Genomic DNA, 22,971 nt, shown 5'->3' with positions numbered 1-22,971 from the left:
TCTTTTAACCCTCTCACCAACGCATTTAGACTATCTTGGCTTTCTGTCCTTGCTCAAAAAAAGAAGGACCTAGCCACATTTTAGAGCAATAACTGATCAATTTCCCAAATTTTCAGTTTCCAGTAAGTGCAACCGTAACAATCTGAACAGTTTGTCAGTCAGAGATAGTGATTCTTTTTTTTCTGGAAAATAATATTTTCTTCTTAATTAGATGTATTTTTCAAGCAGTTTATCTTCAAAGTGTCCTGACAAGGATCACATATTCCTTACTGTACATAATATCCTCACTTTCTGTCTCAATTCTCAAATTGGTTCAAGACATTCTGACCTTTTCATGGTATTTATCTCTAAAACAGATGACAAGGGAGCCTGGACATTGTTACAGTGAACCCCTGTCAAAACCTATTACTTTTTTAAACCAAATGTCAAATTTTGTTCCTGTGAACTCTCATCAGGCATAATGCATTTATGTTATCCCACCAATTCTCCTAAATTAAAGCTAAGGACCTGAAGACATGAAAATTTCTGTCAGGATTACTACAGAAGCAAAAAAAAGGAAAAAAAAAAAATTCCCATCAAGCACCATGTAGGACACACTCACACACTTGAATTGGTCAGACAGACGGGTATCGATAGCATCAATTCTAAGACCAAGGATAATGTGGCTTTGTGCTCTCATAATACACTGCCCAAAGCTGCCAGGGTTTAATACTACAGTAGTGTATTATTTCTATTCCATATTCAGATTCCCAGAGTGACTAAGTTCTACATTTCATTAAACTGCAATGTGGTGTTGAAAGCTCTGACCCTCATCCTTACCAAGCACAGCCAGGCAGATACCCTGAACAGACCTGGACCCTGTGCTTACTTACCTCTTCTGGTATAACCGGGTAACATGCAGCCAGGTTCATTTCACCATAATACTTCATCAGAAGAAAAACCCAAACCCAAACCATAAAATGAGAGTTTCCTTTTCATTTGGTAAAAAGAAGTAGAAGATTTTAATAAAATGCAATGTAACACTACTAAAACAAGGAAAACCAGGGGAAAAAACCATGATCTTTCTACTACACTGTAATCATCTGCTAACTTGCTCACTAATTTTTCAATGGCAAACCATGCTTCAGTATCTGCTGTAGAAATAATTTAATTTCCTAACTTTTATAACCACACGCTAAAGTGTGCTTTCTTATTTTCTTTAATTACAAACCAAATAAGTACCAGGAGAACACCACCATAAAACATCGTTTCCAAATTCAACATCACATGTATTTTTCTGAAGCCAAGCTGCCACTGATATGAGGCAAATTAAAAATGCATGTTGGAACCTCTGCATCATTCCTCTCTACCTTCAGTCCGAGTAAAACATTGACTATTTTTCTGCCCACTTCAGAAATGCTATATCAAAAATGTTGCCAGTGGCATTCCACTCTTTTTCACGTCTTTCATAAAATGTAAATATAAATTCCGTTATGGGGAAGATGGGAGAAGCAGTGGTAAGACTTGGATACCTTGGGAAAAGGATTACCCAAATGGATGCTCTAAATCTACCATCATTGAACAAAAGACTTTTGAGGGACAAAACTAAAACCCTGTGCACTCCTGTTACAAGAAGGAGGAAATGATCGCACTAACTGAGCACTACTTAAACCAGCAGTGAGCTCTAATAGGAAGAAAGAAAAGAAAACTTAAGTAAACAGAGGCTTAAAGAAATACAGCTCACTAGCAGCCTGATGAAAAACCAACTGCATCTAAGGCAGAAGTTTATATCCTGCCACTTCTACACACGGTTTCATTTGGGAAGCATCTTGATTCCCTAAATAATGCCATTTTACTTATAGGAAACAAGTTATGACTTCTCAAATTACTTCTCAAAGCAACACATCAGAGACAAGTATATCAGTAAGAAAACAGCTTTGGAAATCTCACTGTTGCCTACAACCCAAAAATGTTCCCTTCTCCTCCAAATCCCTAGTGTATATGGTTTGGGTTTTTTCCCCTGTTCTGTTCTTGGTTTGAACAAAGGACATTCTCAGCTGCTGTCCTCATTTCTGAACAGAACTTATCACTCCTGATTTTTTAAGACATGCATAGATTAACTTGTTCCTCTCCCTGGAATAACTTATTTCTCTTAATGCTTATATTTTTCTCTCATGCATTGTAAAGAAGGATGACTGAACCGGTAGGATACTCATGATAAGAAAAGCACAGTTGCTTCTACAAGGCCTCAGACATTCACAACATTGTGGATGCCGTTCTGTGCCAAATGGCACCTTTTTGAAGGAAGCACCGAATTAGATTTCAGACATGAAATGCTACCCATACCCTCAATGCAGCTGTCCAGGATTCCCCATTTCCTATTACACAGTGAGAATAACTGTTTGACTGAACAGCAGTAAAACAGAGAAATGGGAAAAGCCTCTCTGAGTAACACTTCCAGTTGACTCCTGATATGCCTCCACAATTTTGTTTTGTGAAATCCTGTGATACATAGCTATTTGATTGGATAATATCTGCCTACAGTATTGACGGATTTAATTAAGTGGAAAACATTACATCGTATCTTCTACTGAGTGAGCAAGAGGTCCACGTGTCACAAAATCGCGCTTTTTAACCGGAACACATTTTCACAGTACAGTGTGTTGTTGGTAGTAGAGAAATAAAATGCCACACTACATTTATATCAAGTAACAGCCTCAAATTTGCAACTTCATGTATTTCCTCATAAATTGGAACCAAACTTCAGATTACCATACAACTGGACACATCTTTTCAAACAGGCTGGGGAGCTATAATACAACACTAACAGAAGCGAAAAGTTTCCAGTATTTTCCTTTTTCTGCTATCAAATGGCTGAACACCTGTTTAATGGCCCCACAGGCAATAATTAGGAACCAATGACGCTGCTTTCAGTTAACATTTCATTTCGTGCTACAGCAGCACATTGCTATTAGCCATGACCTTCTAGTCACAGAGGATGTGATATTTATTAATTAACAAAACAAGAAAAAGATCCCAAGTCCCTTTGAACTTTTACTTTCTTAAAATGAGAACATACTCATAAAAAGAACAGGCTTGCTAAAAAAAAATTAAAAAAATCTCTTTATATTCATCTGAGGTTCACTTCACATCTGGTCTTTGCTGTTCCGTAGCACTACTAATTATGATCTGTTAATTAAGAAATTAAAGTGCTGGCATTACTTGTTTGGAAGAAATGGAAACTTCTGGATCAATTAATTGCTGTGGAGTTCAATCAAGAGGTGATCTGGGTGGAGCCATCAGGACAAGAGAAATAATAGCCTGGGAAAGGAGCACTCAAAACGGCTGATTTGATTTTCTCAAGCAAGTGATTTATTGCCAGAGGCATGGGTATTTCACCAGCACTAGGCAGAATGAGATCAAAGTTGGCATTAAAAAGCTTAATAAACTGTGCGAACGGTCACAGCCTGTTTTGGGCAGCAATGCAGAAAGTCACGTGCCGTGTGGCGGCAACCCTTTCTTCATCGCCTTGCTGTGCCCAGCACCTCCAGGCTCTTGCTCTTCAGGCTGTCACTTTGGCTGGAGAGAGGCAGTGGAAGTGGCAGCTCAGGCCTTGTCCGTACACTGTGCCTCCCTCTGCCGTCAGTGCTTTGGAAAACCAGCAAAATCCAACTGACTGCCAACCACCCTGCAGGGAGATGCAGTGAGAAGAGCATCAACAGCACTGTCCTTCCTGGCAGCAAAAGGTCAAGTGGGCTCAGAGGTGGACTAGCCATCTACAATTAAACGTCTGCATGTTATAGGCCTTTGATTCTTTTTGATTTTTGCCTCTTCACACTTCGCGTTTTTGTGGAACAAGCAAACAATGCTTGGTCTGGAAAACACTTTATTTAGCAGGCACTGCTGCTGTCAGCTCTCTCAAAGCCATATTTGATATCCATGACAAGGACAGACAAGGATCCAAGCAGAGAAGAATCCACATTGCTAATGCAGTTAAAGCTCTGCAGCTTCAGAATGAAGCTCCAGGCTAGGAGCACTGGGATAGCCTGCAGTATCAGCTGAAGTGTGGCGAAGGCACTTAGGCTCACATCTAAGGATGCACTAGAGAGAGATCTATGGGAGCTGCAGTGTCTCAGTGTCCCCAGAAGATGGTCACAGTCAAGGAGCACTAGGCATGGATCATCTGGCCCTTACTAACTACGCTAATGGCGTGCAAGCCCCTGGGGTGGCATCTTCACAAGCTGCTGGACCACATGGAGCAGACCTGCTGGCTGGCTCTGCTCTGCTTCTAACAGGATGTGAGTGCATGGAGGAGGACTGTCCTAAAGCACGCCGTACCCAGGCTGCTCGGATGCTTGGCCTTGACTTGCTAGTTCCCACCAGAAGAGTTGACTAGTTGCAGCAGATATCTTTCAGATGCACTTTAGTGGTCATCTATCTCAGTCATTAGGAAGGGACTATATTTATCACTCACTTATCATAAAGCAACTGCTCCAGGTTGTATTTTATGGTTCTCAGAGCTCTTAGCTTCCCTTTGCTGTTTTATATGTATAGCGCAGCAGCATTTAGAAGTCTCCAGTATAATCTACAATCCAAAAAAAAAAGGGGGGGGGGGGGACGACACTAATCACTAATTAATTTGCCCCAAATTATGCAATAATGCAGGAGAGCCAGTGAATAAAATGCAAATCTCTGACTCTCATCTCCTTTACTGCTGCCTCCTGTGGAAGTCACTTTAAGACATGGGTAAGAATCAATCAAAGCCTCCCTTAGTATAAACAGGACTCCGAGGATAGACTCTAATGCGCTGGTGTACTTCTAACAGAGCAGAGAGCTGCCAGACCAACAGCTCAAGGCAGAGTTGCACTTTTATCTCCCTATCTGCCTAACACAGCTATGCCTTTTTGATCATGCCATCTGGTCCCCTCTCTCCTGTTTTTTGTATTTATTTCTGATTTGTAATACATGCTGGAACTGTGCAGGCAGCTTTACTGTGTAAAACTGTTCAGCTGTGACCTTTTTCTAAATATACAGAAATGAAGTTTGTGAAACAGCTAGAAAACAATGCTGGAATCATCCAGATCATGATAATTATGCAAGCAAAGATCAATACTAATCCACTTTAAAGCCACTAATTCTCAATCCTTCACAAATTCTAGTATCCACATCCAACAGTTTATCATTTTGCAAGCAGCACCATTACTCTGTGCTGACATTTACCCTAAAGATATACTATGTCACCCAAAAAATAAGGTTATACGAAACCTGCCAGTTTCAGCTTGCATCACTGTCAAGAAGCCAAACACGAAGTGCAGTTTGCAGAGTGTGACAATCCCTGAAAACGTTAGGAATCAAAACTAGTCCTGCTCCAAAATGTCTGAGAGAGTCTCAGAGCTGAATCTGAAAGTTATGGGGTCGTTTTCATTTAATTTCTGACATTGAAGAAAATGAGTAACTGCCTTTGCTGCCCCCAAAAGATTATAAGAGGTTTTTTACGACAGTGTGGATCAAAGAATTTACCAAGAATGGAGTAGTGCTATTTCCTTTGGAAAGAGAAACTAGGCTATTCATCTAATCCTGATGAGTTTCCAAGGAGGAGAAGATAACATGGGTTATTCAGTTGTCATCTAAGTGTATTAGGGGCTATGAGCCACTTTTTACTGTAAGCTTTCTTCACTGTAGTGAAATAAAGTTCCCGTCTCCTGGGATAAAACTGGAGCTCAAGGTGGCCTCAGGAAGTGTGACCTTGGTTAATTTTTCAGAAGGCAATGCAAACTATGCCTGTGCTCCTGAACCTTAAAGTCTCTTCTCACAATCCTGCAAACAAAGACGCTGTGTTGGTTGACGTGAAAACTGCAAGACAACTCTTCTACATCGCAGAGGCGGACCACACTGTGCTCCTAGTACCCCTGAGGGTGGGCTCGTGCTGGATTTGGCGTGAGCGGTCTAGCACTGTGGCTGCATTGTAGCCTCTCCCAAAACACATTGCTTGGGATTACATCTGTCACCAGGTAAGATTCAAGGACAAGCTCCTTAAAGCTGAAGGTCATTTGGAATAAAGTTATAAACAAAAAAGGAAACAAAGTGCATTACTAAGTATGCCCCTAGCAGTGAGGAGTCTCTTTAGCAGCTCCAGCCCCCTGGCTGGCTCCTGAGGCTAGGTAAATTAGCTTTTGTAATTCACCTAAAATGTGGAGTATCTTGGAAAGGTCTCATAGTATTGTATTTTCATGTCCTTCTGGTAAACATAGCTACACTTTTTTTTTTTCATCACAGCTATGCATGTAGGATTTGTTCATGTCTTTCTTGAAAATAGTAACACAGAAGGTTAAGTCTATTACAGAAAGGCTTTAAATATTATTCAGAAACAGCATGCATTGACATGATATCTGAAATTACAGTAACAAATGGAAACATTTTTATTTAAAGGACTGCCTTTTGCTACATTACCTAAACTACACTTCATACATTTGAAGATATCTAATAAAATACAGGGAGCAGCAGGAATAATCTCTCTCAAGAAAACTGCTTCAGCAAAGGATTATCATTTGCACTATCATTAAATGCCAAGTTTATAATTTTGCAATATTCCTTCAGTTTTCATATTTGTTTCCAGGTTAAATACAAAATTAAAAGAGGAGTGGCAGTATTTTGCTATTTTTCATTTCTTTAAGGTATTGCTTCAAAACGGTAATACTCTAATCATGAGGAAAAATAGAATGCACACCATGAATTTTTGCCTAAACTCCTTAAAATAGCTAAGCAAGTCCTCTTATTAGGGTCTACTGAAGCCAATAATATTACATTCAATTTCTGTTTTCTGATTTCCTGCAGTACTTTGTTGTGAAAATATATGTACAAACCCCATTATATCCTGATACTGGTTATGTCGCTACATTGGAATCAAGAGCAAATATTGCAGCAAGGCTGTAACTTCTAGATATTGGGAGGCTGGTTGCATTGATCCTATCACTTCCTATTATTATACAGATGTCAAACTGTGAACACGTTCTCTGTAACAACATTTAACAAACTAATCAGGCTGTGCACGTCTTTTTTTTTTTTTATACTTAAGAAAATGGGGTTGATTTTATGAAATTGTCAGGGGGTAAACTTAATCAAATCATGACTCTGTAGTAATAATAACTATCATCTACACTTCTAACGTCAAAGAGGTCAAGTCTGAATTCTCTCATGTCCCTCATGAATGGTGTACAGGATCAAAACACACTCAAACAGACTGGAGGAAACTTAACTTAGAGCCCCGGTGATCCAAGCTACAATGTCAATACACAAAATTTTTTGTTTATCCACATGACTGACATTTTCAACAGCTTCTGAGAGGATAATTTCCAACAAACCTCTCCTCACTGTCATGTCACCTACAGCCCAGATCTTTCCAGTTGGAGACAACCTGTTAAAAAGGTAAAATTGCACCACTAACTGATAAGATTGGGGAATGGCTGGCTGCCAAATAACTTGCGGCTAAGAGAAAGAAGCAACTCTAAAGTATTTTGCCACCCTCACTTTGTCAAATGAGAGTGCTGCAAAAAAGTCCTGCATGTAATTTCACAGTTGTGCTTCTGGTGGACTTGAGCGCTGACTACTCTCTCCTCAAAGCAGCATCCAATTTATTTCCTAAAGAAAACTTAACATCAGTAAATATGTTATCAGTTCTAAGTACACAAGGTTTTTGGTGCTTTGGCTCAAACCTTATTTTTGTGTCTTATTCCCTTTCACGAGCCAAAGTGAACAGCAGAAGGTACAAAAGCAGACTAGCATTCAAACAGTAACTTATTTCAACTTAAAAAATAACAGTTGTAATGTGAATGAATAAATGCTTTACCTGTATTCATCCTGTGTAAACCGTGGAATTACTGAAGGCTGCAGTACAGCAATTTCTACGGTAGTGGTATTGAACTTCACAGGATCTCCATCATCATATGCAATGACCACTAGCTATAAACAATACAGCAAATCAGTCTTTTAGTATAGGCAAGAGCATTTTTATGTTGACTTGCAACAATACTTGTTGTATTTTCAGGGTCTAACAAGTCAGATGAGATTTTCTTTCGCTGCAAATCATACATTGTATAAGCACAAAACATAGAGGAAAAAGGTGACAGCCATCAAAAAGTTGAACTATCTGCTAGAAGATTTACAGAAACACAGTAAACTGGAATTCAAATACAGCAGTCTTCTACAATACCTCTCCAAAACACATTGCCAGACTGTCCTTACTCAGAACTCCAGAATCAATTCCAACTTCTTTAACAATATAAAGTTCAATTCTACATTTATGCAGTGAAATAACTTTTATTGAAAAACCACTTATAACTCCCAATAAAACAGAAAAAGTGGTAGGTAAGAATTCTGTGTTGCTGACGTTATTATTTAAAACTGGGGTCTGATATCAAAATAAAAAAATTAACATTGCCTCCCCTTCAAAAAATCCTCTTAGAAAAGAGATCTTTGGTATGCTAACACATCGACAAGACCAGAAGACCTTCTCCAAAGGTGGCCTATTATAAATCTTTTGCTTATCTGATCTTTACTCAAGTCTATTTGTTTATTTAATCTGTGCTCCTCTGCTGGGACAAATAGGTTCACCTGTTTGCAGCTTTCATATGAAGGTAAGCTATCTGCTAGCAAAAGGATGAGAGACCAGTACACTGAAGATGGAGTAATGGACAGTTCTCCAGTTTCCTCCCTCTCTAAATTTGTCCTTATCTCAAGAGGTCACTAGACAGAGCAGGTCAGCACCTCATTCTAGTAAAGGGTTTTCAACTCATTTCTGCAAGTCCAAGCTATTCTCAGACTAGGTCGGTGAAGAGACAGCTTAAAACAAAAGAAGGCATTTCTTTCAGGCAATGTATTAGGGAACTCACCAGTGTAAGATATCGTAATTGCAGAAAGTATGATTATGTTAAAAATTGACTGGAAAAATTCACAGAAGATTCAGTGGCAGATAAAGGCCCAATGGTCTAGATGCAAATACCAACTCAAAGTCTCCACATCACTGATTTCTGGAGTCTTTTCTGTGTTTCTTCCCTAAGCATTCATATTTTCTGACAAGTAATGCTCTGCTAAATATACCACTGGTCTGCCCTAATACAGAGCAGTCTTCATATAGAACTGTAGCTCCATGTCCATGTGCGTATCACCTGCATGTCATGTATCACAGCTTCGGAAAACAGCCACACAAAATAATTACTGAGAAGTAAAAATAAAAAGTGCAACAGTGTCCTGGTTTCAGCTGGGATAGAGTTAACTGTCTTCCTAGTAGCTGGTACAGTGCTATGTTTTGAGTTCAGTATGTGAAGAATGTTGATAACACTGATGTTTCCAGTTGTTGCTCAGTAGTGTTTAGACTATAGTCAAGGATTTTTCAGCTTCTCATGCCCAGCCAGGGCACCTGACCCAAACTGGCCAACAGTGTATTCCGTACCATGGGACGGCCCATCTAGTTTAGGAACTGGGAAGTGGGGGGGCAGGGATTCGCCGCTCGGGGACTGGCTGGGTGTCGGTCGGCGGGCGGTGAGCAATTGCCCTGCGCATCATTTGTACATTTCAATCCTTTTATTACTACTGTTGTCATTTTATTAGTGTTATCATTATCATTATTAGTTTCTTCTTTTCTGTTCTATTAAACCATTCTTATCTCAACCCAGGAGTTTTACTTCTCCTCCTGATTTTCTCCCCCATCCCACTGGATGGGGGGGGGGGTGAGTGAGCAGCTGCGTGGTGCTTAGTTGCTGGCTGGGGTTAAACCATGACAAACAGAGAAGTTATACTCTGGTGATGTTAACCAAGAGATAATTGTCTTATCCTTTGAGTTTTACTGCATTTGTTAAAAACTTAAAAGAACTCAAATTAGCACTATCCTAAGTTCCTAAAACAGTGACAGCATTTCAACACTACTCAAGCTCATAGTAGGATTTGATGGGACACTCAGAAGTGGAAAACAGTGGACAGCTTTATTCCTTATAATGGAAAAGTATGCAAATAAACCTCTCTTTAATCCTCATTTTAAAAATAAATAACTGAAAGAAGAAACAAACACACCTTAACAACCATACAGAAGGTGGGCAGTTTCCAAGCAGGGAAATTACATATAAACCCCCACATATTACAGATACTTTTTTTTTTTTTGCTTACCGACACAGTTTAATTTTCATTTTTAACTACCCCCTCCACTCATGGATTTAAGAGGAGAGATGTGTCTCAATGATTTTGATTAACATCATAACTTACTCTGCACTAACTACACTTGAGACTCTTCAGGAACAATAACAACACAATAGTAATTTAGGCCTCCTTAAACCCAATGTTTTTACATTACAGCAGTGGTGAACAGGAAGTGCCAAACTATCCATCTGGGAAAACACTTTCTTTACAAGGTATTTCACCATTCTAACAAAGTTCTCACAAAAATGCTGACGGCCCTGTTGAAAACAAAGAGATCAGCAAGGTAGCTTTCAAAACCTGAGGTTTCCTTCAGCTACCTCCCTGTTTCTTCTGCCCTCCTACCAGTAGCACTCACATCTGTTAAAGAAGTTTCTGAAATCAAAAAGGCACAAAACACATGCCAGGAAGAAATTAAGGAAGTAAAGAAGCAACACAGAGAAACATGAAGGTAAAAGGAATTCCATCAAATGCAGGCAACGTTTACTGACAGTATACATGAGTTCATACCTTAAACACTGTACTTGGCTCTTCATTTAGGTTTACTCGAGTTACTACCCGTCCTGAGTTTTCATCCACGTCAAAAATGCTGGCACTGTAAGGAAACTGGACAACGTCTACTTTGTATCGGACTCGACTTGCTGGTGTGCCCTGTAAGGCAAAACCAAAGCAACTTGCATATATTTTTATTTTTACACATCTTATGAAGTTAGCAAAGGATTAAAATGCAACATTGGTAAACAGACCATCACAAACTAAACTTGCTGTTTGTCTTCCTCATAACTGGGTTTGTTACTGAGGATCCCCGCTGCCTCCCCCCAAAACACTTTACAGTGATATCTGAGAGGTCCCGTAAGAAAAATGACCAGAGGTTTGGAAAGAAGAGAGCTGAAAACCCCATCCTTACAGACAGACAGAAGCAGCGGTCTGTTTTATACCTACTGAAATTTTCAAATAACAGAAGATGGGCATGGCTTAAGGTTGGTTAATATACCTTTCAAAACTATTTTAACATGTTATAAAAACTCCTTTGAAGTTCAAGAAACTTCTAAATGCTCTAAAAACTCCAACACTTATTCAGCTTGTCCTGAAACTTACAGTGTCTTGCTGCTGAAGATGGGAAGATGCGTGTTCTATTATTTTCTGAAAAGTCAAGACTATAGTTCTGCACACAGGACAGTCCAGCCTATGTGACATTCTCACGTTTCTCTTTTTGGGGAAACAAAATGAAAACAGCATTGGGTTGCCTGGGCAAACCCACCATGCAGCCTAAATGGGCTGTTTTACATACAAATCAAACAGCAGCATCTGAAGGTTTTAATTTTCACCAAAGCTGAGTGATGAAGAACTAATATATTTCAAAATCCTCACCTCTAGGAACTAAACCACAGATATTATAGGGCCTGCAGTGCTTCCAAACATATTCCAACACATGCTCTCTCTGCGGCTGAACTGTACAGCTCTAGCAATTTTAGCACAATCGTCTAAAAGCTCACATCCCCACCTTCCTGATTGAAGAGGTGACCCTGCCCTGCACTGCAGGGCTGAGATGGTCACAAGTGCTTGTGTGAAGTGACCGGACATCTGTGGCCCTCCCTACCTGTAACAGAGGGCTGAGCGTTACCAATGCCACTTACTATTAGATATCAGAGCTGGCTCTAAGAACAACATCAGAAAACAAAAAGGAGAATACGTTTGTCATATCAGTGGCAACAGAAAATGCAGTTTTGCCAACAGATTTTAAGTAGCCCCGTAATGAATCTTCCCCGCTGTTCAAACCCTGTTCCAGTGACAAGGAACAAGCACAGACAGCCCGTGCATGTGTCACAAATTGTCGGCATGCATATGCACCCAAAAAATAAAAGAGGAATCAGAAGAGGCATTGCCAGAGGATATAATAGATGAATTTTTCAGATCAGTAATTCAGCATTTTCTAATAGAAGGCTATTTACCCAATTTAACTGCTTTAACACTAACTGCCTAAATAAATAACATTTATTGTGATGAAGTTTCTTAAAGTATCCATTATATTCCAATGCTCCCATTCCAGCAGTCATCCTCCAGGGACCTTTAGGGGACATGGAGTAAACACCATGCCTGTAAGCACAGCCTAAGAGGCAGCTGCTCCCACATTGGAGAGACGGGAGGGCCCTGGCAGCTCGTGCCAACCTGCGTGATCTATCAAGTCCCAAAAAGCAAAATGGGTGGCAATGCTTGTCCCTGGAATCTCCACACTCCCACTGCTCCCTGGTAGCACCCCAGGCTCTGCTGCAACAGCCGCTTTCCCAGTGCCTGGAGCAGCTTCTCCGGTAGCGGCAGGATGGTTCCTGGCACCCATCTAACTTAAGAGCAGCAGACACTTCTGGCAGGAATCACTCAACCTCTTTTCAGATGAGATGAATTGTACGATCGACTGGTTAAAGAGGATCTCTGGGAGACAATACATTTTAACAGGTTACTTTCATTCTCAGTGACTGCCCCCTCACTAGTATTGATAGTGATCCACTGTTTTCAAAGATTAAAATGTGACGCAGCAGCAGGTTACTAAAGCAGTGAAGCCAGTATGAATATAAACTATGTACTAAAAAGGTGTGAGAAAAAGGAGGCTCAAAGAAGGGATTTAAAACAAAGAAAGGGTTTTTTTGCACACCGATGTCTGAATAACTATTTTTCAGTAGACCAAAGTCTGTGTTACCAGGATACGTAGACACTTGGGACATGTAACAAAATTCAAACTAGGTTATTTGCTAAATATGTTTAGGAGCAGATTCAGAGAAGCACTTGGAAACTGAGGTCTTATCATTAGTATGATTTCAGTTTCTTAATGCCTCTGAGTCTAGACCTCAGATCCGGTTTTGACCTTTACACTGTATTTAAAGAGACCAAATATCAGAGCCCACAGTTTCATTAATAGCAAATTGATAATTTTCATCTATATTCAGTAATGTAGTAGAAAGCAGCTTTGTTGTTATTGAGAATATATTCAATGTACCATGTCAGCTACCAACTACAAGGAAACAGGGAATTTACTTTTGTAAACAGCAATAGAAACAGCTGCAAAAGTGCTTTACGCTCACTAAATCATATCAACATTTTGTTGATACAACAAAAGTACACTGAAATGCTCAGTCAAAATACATAGTCTAAACTAAAAGCTTTACTGGAATGGATTTAGCACAGGTATTTTACATCATGCTAATGCATGCTACAGAGCTGTATAACATGATGTCAGATTTTGCCACATTAACTTCTGATGAGGACTATTCAATGAATAAACCATACTTCACTGTGAGAAAAGTGACCCTTCAGCGAAGAATATTTATCTGAATTAAAAATTGTAGGTAGCTTCTAAGAATTAAATTGGTGGTATCACTTTTTACAGTCGTTAAATGAACAAGAATACTTAAGCCTAATACTAAAGGAGTAAGGTCGACAGCAAGGCAGCCAGGCCACCTCAGCCTTCCTCCCCATAAAGCCCTGCGCACGTAACACCTTGCACGTAAAAAGAAGTGAGACAGGGCTGGATGCAACCAAGACATTCACAGAGTTTCTGGGGAGACTTGCGCAGCCACTGCTCTGGCTGATTTTAACTGCAGCAGTGATGAGGCCATTGTCTCTTTGAGCCCTCCGAGGAAATCCAACCCAGGAAGGGTTTAGTAGCAAGTACACCGCTCCAGTGCTGCTGGCAAGTCAGCACCTTTAACAATGCAAGAACTGGGTCTGCCAGATGTGTTTTGGTGTTTAGTGAAGAAATATATGACACACCATGTTTATAGTTAAAAGTACTTTATGGGACCATGCACACTAAAGAGAGTGCAAATCCCTGAAAACATGAGAAATTTCAGAGATCACAGCGTAACAGAGGTGATTATACAACTTTCCCCCGGCATTCTCCGATTCAGTCATTTTTCTTCAACATTATAATTAAGAGAAAATTACCTGCTGAAATCCACTCTATTTGGTTTCAGAATGATGGTCCTCACATTTGCTTGGAAGACTAAAAGCTATCATCATCATTAAACCTGCACACACTAGGTAATTTGTTATTAAATAAACAAAAATCTCATCAGGTTATTGTTCCTGATATGACTATCAAGTACACTTTTCTCCTGTCATTTCTGAAAATAACAAAACAGGGATTTATTTTTTATTTACAACATTTTGGCACCAATGTAATTAGAAAAATCTCCAGAGAGATTTCCCAGGGAAATCTATTTAGAAGCAAGTTTTAATTATCTCAAATATTAATCATCTTTTGCCTCTGTTCTAAATTAATTTAAATGCACTCCTATGTCTACAGCAAAACTCAAATATAGCAGATAATATTCTCAAATAAACCATAGAGCAAGGATTGTACTTGGCAGGAATCATGCTCATTCTCTCAAACTAAAGTTTTCCTGAGAGTTCCAGACTAATGTGAAACTAGATCTAAAGCTCATCCAGCTTCAATTATTTCTTTCATTGCTGCATAATTCCTTACGTTTCCATTTGCTCTGGGGAAACAACATTCATTTGTGACACAGCTGACAGGTACGAAAACGTCCCCAACATTTGTTAGATGATCAGGCTGCGCACAGAGGCCCTGGGCAAAGAGGCCGTGGAGGGTGCACATGTGCACTGTCGAGATAACTCTCAACAGGCACAGAGAGGTTGCAGAGAAATTGTAATGCAATACAGCCCGGAAAAATGGTGAGAGTGTAACACAACAATAACTTCGGTATGTTTTAATGTATATTTCTTCAAGCAATTCAAAAGGAAGCTAGGCTCATTACTTCCACTATTCAAACGGCTAATAGACATACAAAACCAGAATGATCTTGCCCAGGAAAGAGTGGGAAAAAATGCTTTTCACTTTCACTTGGGAGTCTACTCGTGAAGATCCCAGATGCACATCTGGTAAATGACCTGGATTTTACCCCTAAGTACTACTATGGAATAGTGGCATAACAAATACAGACTTATTTACCAAGTCTCTTTGTACTCAATGCCACTTTCTGACTGAAGCCAGAAAACTTCTGAGGGTATTACAGATAAAATGTGAAACTGGTAAGGAGTTCAATAAATTATCTCCATCTGTAGATTTCAACGCAAATCTGAATGATGTGCGTTGTAAAGAGTTCACAGTTTTGTTAAGGTAATTCTATGAAAAAAATTGGAAAGTGATGCTAAAAAAAATAATTACAGGTGGCTGCACATGTTCTTTGTAACACACTCAAAGTAAAGTAACCATTAAAGGTGGGGCAGACCACAGAGTAGGCGAACAATTTTGGTGCATCTTATACCAGCTAAGGATTGTGAATGGTGCACTCATGTATATTCACCCTAAATTCATTTATATAAACTCTAAAATTTGAAGGATTCTATTCTTTAGTATGTAGCTCAACAAGAGGACCTGAAATTCCGAATTACTAAATCTGGAAATTCTGAATTATTAACTATAACAAGATGAACACAAAAAGAACATGAACTTTTAAAGCCATGGCATAAAGTTACTTGAAGAACTCATCAAATTTGCAGCATGTTTCCCATACACAAACCTCCAGCAGACACTATGAAATCCAACAGTAATGGGTTTTAAAAGATTCAGCCCTGGACTACCTGAAAAATGCTTTTATCTCCAATTAAATATCTGTGAAATGTCTAGTTAAATATCTGTTAGCATCTTAGTTTTAGTGGGTGCCTGTAAAACAATAAGGACAATTGCTCTCAATCTGACAAAAGGGCTCCATTGAACAAAACCTTACAAGTTGTTACAAGATTGGATAAACCATTAAATTGGATGTTCTGGAGCTCTGGAAGCTGGCTGCTCATTAAAATTAGTGTTCTGCATCTGTTTCTATTGACATTTCAAATCAACAAAATCACAATATGCAGGGGAATTGCCCACAGAAGAAATATTCCAGCTTTTACAGTGATAAACCGTACAAAAAAAGGCATATACAGGAAAAGCAAACACCTCAAGTTATATCAATCCTGGGAATATTCACCTTCTGATAAATAAAGCAAGCAAACTAAGCATCTATCAAATAGCTCACGTTGCTCTCCTTTCAAAATATTTGGAGGGTTAAGAGCTTTGAGAACATAGTCATGATCATCTGGCATCTTTCATCACCACACCACTTCAATAAAGCATAAACTGTTCACAATGAAGAAAACTACTCTTTCTCTCCAAGGATGATCTCAGGTGTCCTTGAATAACTTAGGTATGGGTATGGCCATCTGTACAGACCTGCTGAACATAATCACAGATAGCCCCTTTGCCAAGCAAAAAAGCAACTACCATTCAAATCCCTCCACACTTAATTGTCTCATTTAAAACAGATTTGTAAACTTCGCTACATAACAGGAAATAACCCAGGTTTATAGCTCTTTTTCGTCACCAAAACCTTCCCAGCCTTGAGACTGATCAAGTTTGACCTCTAAAGTTTCAAAGCAAACCATTGCTCTGCTGTGCATTTGGTTTGATCATTCCACAGAGCTACAAGAGTCCTTTTGCTTTCCTTTCTCTTGCTCCCAAAGTGACTGTCCTTGTCATTTTAATTCAGACTATACATTAGCTTGTGTAGGAAACAAAGATATTGTGCTTTTTTTTTTTTTGTGGCCAGGTACAATATGGGTTAGCATTTATTTTTAGTTTACATCAAATCAAAACCCAAGACAGAGGATGGAAAGGCAGCAAGAGAGGGGCAGTTTAAAAGCAAATTCAGCTGTGTCTCCGTACAGCTGCTGAGTGCAGAAGTGGTGACTCACTCCGATGGCCCAAGCAGTATTTAGATACTGGTTCCATGCCTTTTCACTTGCCATTCCTGAAGCATTTTAAGAAGCTCTGCTTTTGGGCAGGCCACTTATTCTTTGAGAGCTAAGCTCTCAAACTGAGCACTGAGAGGGGAAATGCTATTAACAGTCCTGAGGAGTTTTTCAGTGGCTGACTGACATTGAATTGAGGGATTTATGCATCTGTACCAACCCTGATACAGGCTTCAGATTTCTTCAGCTACAAAGGATCACATATTTGCCCAGAGAATAGATGGCAATAGATGCTGGCTGGGGATGCTAAAGACTGTGCTAATAAAACTCAGAAGCGTAGATGAGAAAGTCAGTTGTTGACTTTGTCCAGGCTTTGGGGACTCCAGGTATCTATCCCTGTAAAGACTTGAAAATACCTCTGAGAGAAACCAAAGCTGCATACATTTGTGTTAGCTAAGGCAAAGTAGCACTTAAAAATAAGTATTTTTCTATAGGATTTTATTGCATCTGCCTTAGTTGCTAGAAGCATTTCTTTGGCACTTCCAGCAGAGATGCAGTGTTTCTGTGGCTTCCCAGCCACACAAGACCCTTGCAAAGTTACGTGCCTCACACAGGATACCTGCTGGCACCTTTCACCATTTTTTACTTTGTCTTTTGGTCAGATCACTGTCTTCAACCCAAAAGAGTCAGTGGGGAGATTAAACTCAAATAGGGCGAATGGAGTTCTTCCAGGAAAGCAAGCAAGGAATTTATAGTGGAAAAAACCCCAGTGTCTCTCACTAGTTTTATCATATTTCTGTCTGGGACTACTCAGACACCCGTCTACACTGTATACAGTAAGTCAAACTTGTCTGGGGCTCACTGGAGCCAACTTTGGCAATGCAAATACAGCAAAGCCTGTTTGAGTGACTCTGCCCCCTTGGTGCTTGGGAAGTCCAAGTGTGTTTTGGAGGCACAGCTTCACTGCGCAGGGCTCCAGAGTTGCCCTGAACAAGACACTTGACCATGATGTCCAACAGCCTAAACTTATCCACTCCTAGATACTAAGACACCCCAGATAAATAGACAAAGTCCTTAAGCTCCAGCTGGATAACACTTCTGGAAAGAAAACTCAAGATAATATGTGAGGGAAACCCTCGACATACAAGTGCCTCTGCTCTTTCCCACTTGCACAGTGCAGCCTCCTAACCCAGTGTTATCACCCTTTTAGTGCCGTTTGCACAGTGGCTGTGATGCCTCACTCATCTGCTTCCTCAAGATTACCCCCCATGCAAACAGTACAGCTTTTCTCAGCTGGTCTAAAAGCTACCTCCCTCACTTCTTTCAGATCTTTACACAACTAAGTATTTTGAATACACGAGTACTTATACCTTAAAAGGGTTATTCAAATGCTAAATGGAAAGTGTGCTCAACTGCCTCAACAATTTCAATTGCATTTTTTTTTTAAATTGAAGATTTTTAATTTAGTAAGCTTTACCAGTTATTTAGAAAAAAATCCAAGCTCTACTCAAGCTTTTCTTTGGCAGCCATATAACCATGGCTCTAGTCTATTACCATAATTCCCTCTGTCTTCCTTGGCCTGTTTTTGTTGCCTTCTGCTTGGTATTTTCATACCCCTTACAGGTAGTTTGTCTGGAATTAGATGTAAGCTCTTCTGGGAAAGACAAGGTGAGCAATTATACGATGTACTAAGTAATCTGAAAAATGAAATATCGTATAACTATTTTAAAACTGTAGAAAAATATACTGTGGATTGCTCCAGTAAACTAAAGGACAGTATGTTGATTTACCATATTTCATGAAACACATGTAAATCAAAATTTACCAGATTTCAATGACCAGAATGGTATTTCAAATTAGAGTATTTATCACAAATGTAAAAGGTACTTCTGAAACATAACTTATATTCTCAGTCACTGCAAAAAAAGTGAATTCAAAGGGAAAAGAAAGGAAAGGAGAAACTGGTGAGAATTTAAACTGACATTTGCTCAAGACAGCCCTTCAAATCCTGCCCTGGCCTTTAGTGAAAAGCACTGGTTTCTATGTATTAATTGACATTTCACTAAGGACCTGAAGGAATAACTATCAGAGATCTCTTATGCCTTCAGGCCAAGATTTTTTGACCACTTTGAAATCCACAGGTCAAAATAAAAACATAACTAAATACCTACTTGGAGGCATTTGAATCTAGCACAGATAATTTTTGGTTTAATTTAGTGACTGTTAATAGTAACCAGAAATCCATGGGTTTTTGCAACCAATCCAATCCTTTTACCAACAGTTGCATTCTAATGATGGCTTAATGTTTTAGGCATCAGTTAAATTAAGAAAATTACACATCTTCATCCTGACTCAGACATTCATTTGTTCACAAATCTACACATTTGTACATGTAAGATACCCTAAGTTGCAAATAATTTACTGCATGGAGATTTGATGAGGGCAGTTTTTTTAAAGAAAAACAAGATAACCTTTAATCTACATCTCCAATAAATTAATCAAACAGTACTTCAGTTAAGAGTAAAAGCTCACTCTTATCCCCTCTGACTATTTTTGAAGTGTATCGTAGTCACTCGTGGCACTTCCACACCTATATGCTATAAGTTTGTAAATCACTTAGAAAATACACTGCTACTGCAAACCAGAAAACTCTATGTCACAGGTTTCTTTCAACCTTTTATCTTTCACCTACATTACTGTTTGTACCCATGCCACCCTCACTGACCATTTAATGCTTGCATTTGTATTTATGACTTGTCCTTTAAAAGTCAAAAGCCACAGACAAAGCCATGATCTTTTCTCAAGAACATCACTGAATGAGCACTTCTAGAGTAAAAAAGTAACACTGTAGGTAAAATACCTTCATCCTTTCCTACAGATGATGATTTATTAAGGTTGACTTCACTGGCATGAAATTTTTTTCTACCACCTACACGCCTGTCAGTGCTGCTGTCACTTTTGCTGTTGAGGGACTAGTAGGAACAACAGGGCAACACCACAATAGCCCCAGTCCAGCAGCTCAAAGGAGGAACGGGCTGAGGATGGCACCTCTGGGGTGAAATGGAGGACCAAACTCCACTGACACCATTCAACACCTCCTTCTTACCCCAAACTGGCTCTTCTGCTGTTGGAAAATTCAAATTTGCCTTACCTGCAGAGAAATCACATGCAGGTGCTGAGCTTTTCCATTTGGATTCTCATACCATCCATATTAATTTGACAATGCAGAGCAACGTTGGGATTTGCTGAAGATAGCAGGCAGTCTCTGAAGAGCTGATTAGGTCTGAAAAGCTTTTATTGCAGATGATGAAAAAAATCTAACTTGTCTTTTGTTCTGGGCTGAGTTTAATGTTGACAGGGGAATAGTCTACATTACTTGTAAAATGACAACAGAAAAATTCAGGCATGGATACTTCAAATTAGTTAGACTCTTATTAGACCTGCCCTGATAATCAGCCGTATTTTAAAGCCACAATTATTTTCTTAATAGGTATATATTTCTTTTCCTGAACTGATAAAATAGGTGTATTAGTACTGTGCAAATAAGATTCCACCAGGTTAAAAAAACCCAAACACACAACTAAAGTATTGATGATGATAACTAAGAATATTCCTTCCCTTAAGGCAAGTTTAGAGGAAGGTACTCTTGCTGAACAGAGAAAAGGTTGTGTGTTTTTTAAAACAATTTCTGGTAAATTCATATCAAATACTTTGTGACACCACTTAATGTCAAAGTCAGCTCCAGATAATACAAATTTGCCATTAGCACAAAACATCTAAACAGGTTGGCTCAGTCAGAAAAAGAAACAAAGCCATTTATGCCTGATGGTTTTCTCTATCTTCTTTTTTTTTTATTTTAAAAGTAAAAACTATCAGCTACTAGTTTGAAATAAAATCCCAACTTTCAAAACCTATTTTTAAAGCTTTCCTCCATAGTTGGCTAACTTTTATGGCTATTGTAGTCACTGAATGCCTAAGGGTAGCTTAATTTCTGTCTTCATAAAAACCAAAGAAATGCAACAGTTGATTTTGAAGAACATTATCTTAACATTACTGTCATATGCATTTATGCCTGTTATAATGGTAATAAACAAGATCCCACATTCAGTTATTTTGATCTCTCTCTCATGCATGTGCCTAGATTTCTCCACAGAAGTAGAAGCGATCCCCACATCTTTCAAACATAAAACACTCAAACCTATATAAAAGAAATCCATATAAATATATGAAGAAATCACAAGAAAGGAATCTGGGAGAAATAGGCACTTTAGTCAGGTTTTTATTCTGCCATTCTCATACCACCCAGAGATGGCTGTCATTACCCACTGTACAAAACAGCATGCAAGATTATCCATGTCCAGTTTCTACATTTATCTGTTCAAGTGACAGTGACAGAAATGTTAGAAAAGGAGAAAGTTAGGAGGTTTTGGGTTTTTTTAAAAGAAAAAGTGGAACACTTGCATTAGGAAAATAAGCAAATAACTGTGCATTAGGAAATGCCAATTCCACAGGACTAAGTATTGTTATAAATATATGTTAATTAGTTTCTGAACTATTTTGCTTCCTCCAGTATCTCAGCGATATCTGAGATACATTAAATCCAGGGATTATAAAATGGAGCTTACATCAGAATGGGGAAATACTTTATTGTGACCAGAATATCTTGTTTTAAGGCAACAGATACTATTAAATAAAAGCTGCACAAAAAGCAAGTTAACAAGTGATTCTCTAGCACCAATGAACATTTTTTTTTTTTTTCTACCTTCACTAACCCATTTATGTTGAAATTTCCATGGAATAGAAATTCATCTTCTTGCACAGTATCGTTGATCCTTAACATCCTTTTCTGCAGACTTTTCTCAAAGGTCAGTATGATAAACCTGCTAGAACAAATACGTACTGGTGCAAGGAGCAGAGACAGGTCCGTAGGACTGTGTATTTTAGATTTCTACTGTGGCAATCAAAAAAATCACACAGTTTCCAACAGTATGCACAGGCAGTTTTCCCCACTCTCCACTGGCAGATCACTGTGAAGCAGCTCCACTTGTGATATGGGCAGAGTGTTTCCTTTTGAATTATTTGCTGCTAACTGCTGAGGATGAGCGATCCTGAAGGGAAATGGTGTTTCCTGTCTCCCTGGTACCCAAGTCATTCTGAGGGAGAGCAACAGAGAATCTTCTCCAGCTAAGCAGCATCTGCTGAACTCCCTGAAATGCTGAATGCAATTCAGACCCATTTATGTGCAGGCAAGTTTTACTAATTTAATGGTAGTACTCCAGCAGTACGAGTGCTTTATTCAGGAAGAAATGCTAGTAAAATGAGCAAATACCTTTGTGCAATATATAGTGTAAACATAAACCTTGCGGTCTTCTAATGCTACCCAGAAACTCTGCCCACTTTGATCTCAATTTCCATTCTGTAATACCCAGGTTATTGCACCTACCATATGGAAGAATAAGACATTCATGAAACATGACAGTAAAAGTCATTCACAGAGTAGAATCAAATAGTCTTAAATCAATTTAAAAATTGTTTTCCAGCACATCTGAGCAATGAAGCCTACCTTTCCCTGCAAATCACTGCTTTAAACAGTGACTAAGACGATGGTGGAAGCCTAGGCCTGGTGTGCCCCAGGGAACAGTGAAGGAGGTCAGACAAAAGCACCAGACTTCCACAGGCAGTGGGAGCAACAGTGTAGGGAGGCCACAAAAATATGGACACTTACAAAGCCCTCTGAAGGGCTGTAGCAGGGAGTTCTACATTTTAAACTTCTATAATGCTACTAGAGATATATCCCCTTGCTTAAGCGTAATGGTTCCAGTCCAGAAAAGGACCAGGTGCTGTGGGTACAAGTCTGGTTAACCTTGCATGTCCCTGATCTTCACAGGTGCTGCAGCTTGTTACCTTTATAGCAACTTCCTAGCTTGGAAGACTTCCACACACCTGCAGATATACCTCAAGTTTGTCAGAAACTGTGGCCAGCCTCTTTCCTGGTAGTTAAGATATTTTACATGGAAACAGAGCTAAAGATTTGAATCCTTCAGTCAGTGGAGGGAAGGC

The 22,971-nt window shown here is 39.2% G+C and overlaps 1 protein-coding gene across 1 annotated transcript in view; it reads right to left on the bottom strand.

Annotated features, from left to right (window-relative positions):
* PCDH15 (protocadherin-related 15) overlaps positions 1-22,971 on the bottom strand; it is a 369,468-nt gene that overhangs the window by 69,412 nt on the left and 277,085 nt on the right. Inside the window, exons 21-22 of the mRNA XM_010566632.1 lie at positions 10,675-10,815; positions 7,826-7,938 (exon numbers count right to left, since the gene is read on the bottom strand). Of these exons, the coding sequence (XP_010564934.1) occupies positions 7,826-7,938; positions 10,675-10,815 (254 nt within the window). The remainder of the gene's footprint in view (positions 1-7,825; positions 7,939-10,674; positions 10,816-22,971) is intronic.

This window comes from Haliaeetus leucocephalus, unplaced genomic scaffold (assembly GCF_000737465.1).
Source record: "Haliaeetus leucocephalus isolate CR32 unplaced genomic scaffold, Haliaeetus_leucocephalus-4.0 Scaffold216, whole genome shotgun sequence".
Taxonomy (NCBI): Eukaryota; Metazoa; Chordata; class Aves; order Accipitriformes; family Accipitridae; genus Haliaeetus; species Haliaeetus leucocephalus.
Note: the sequence above shows the minus strand (reverse complement) of the source record. Positions and strands in the feature narration are given on the sequence as shown.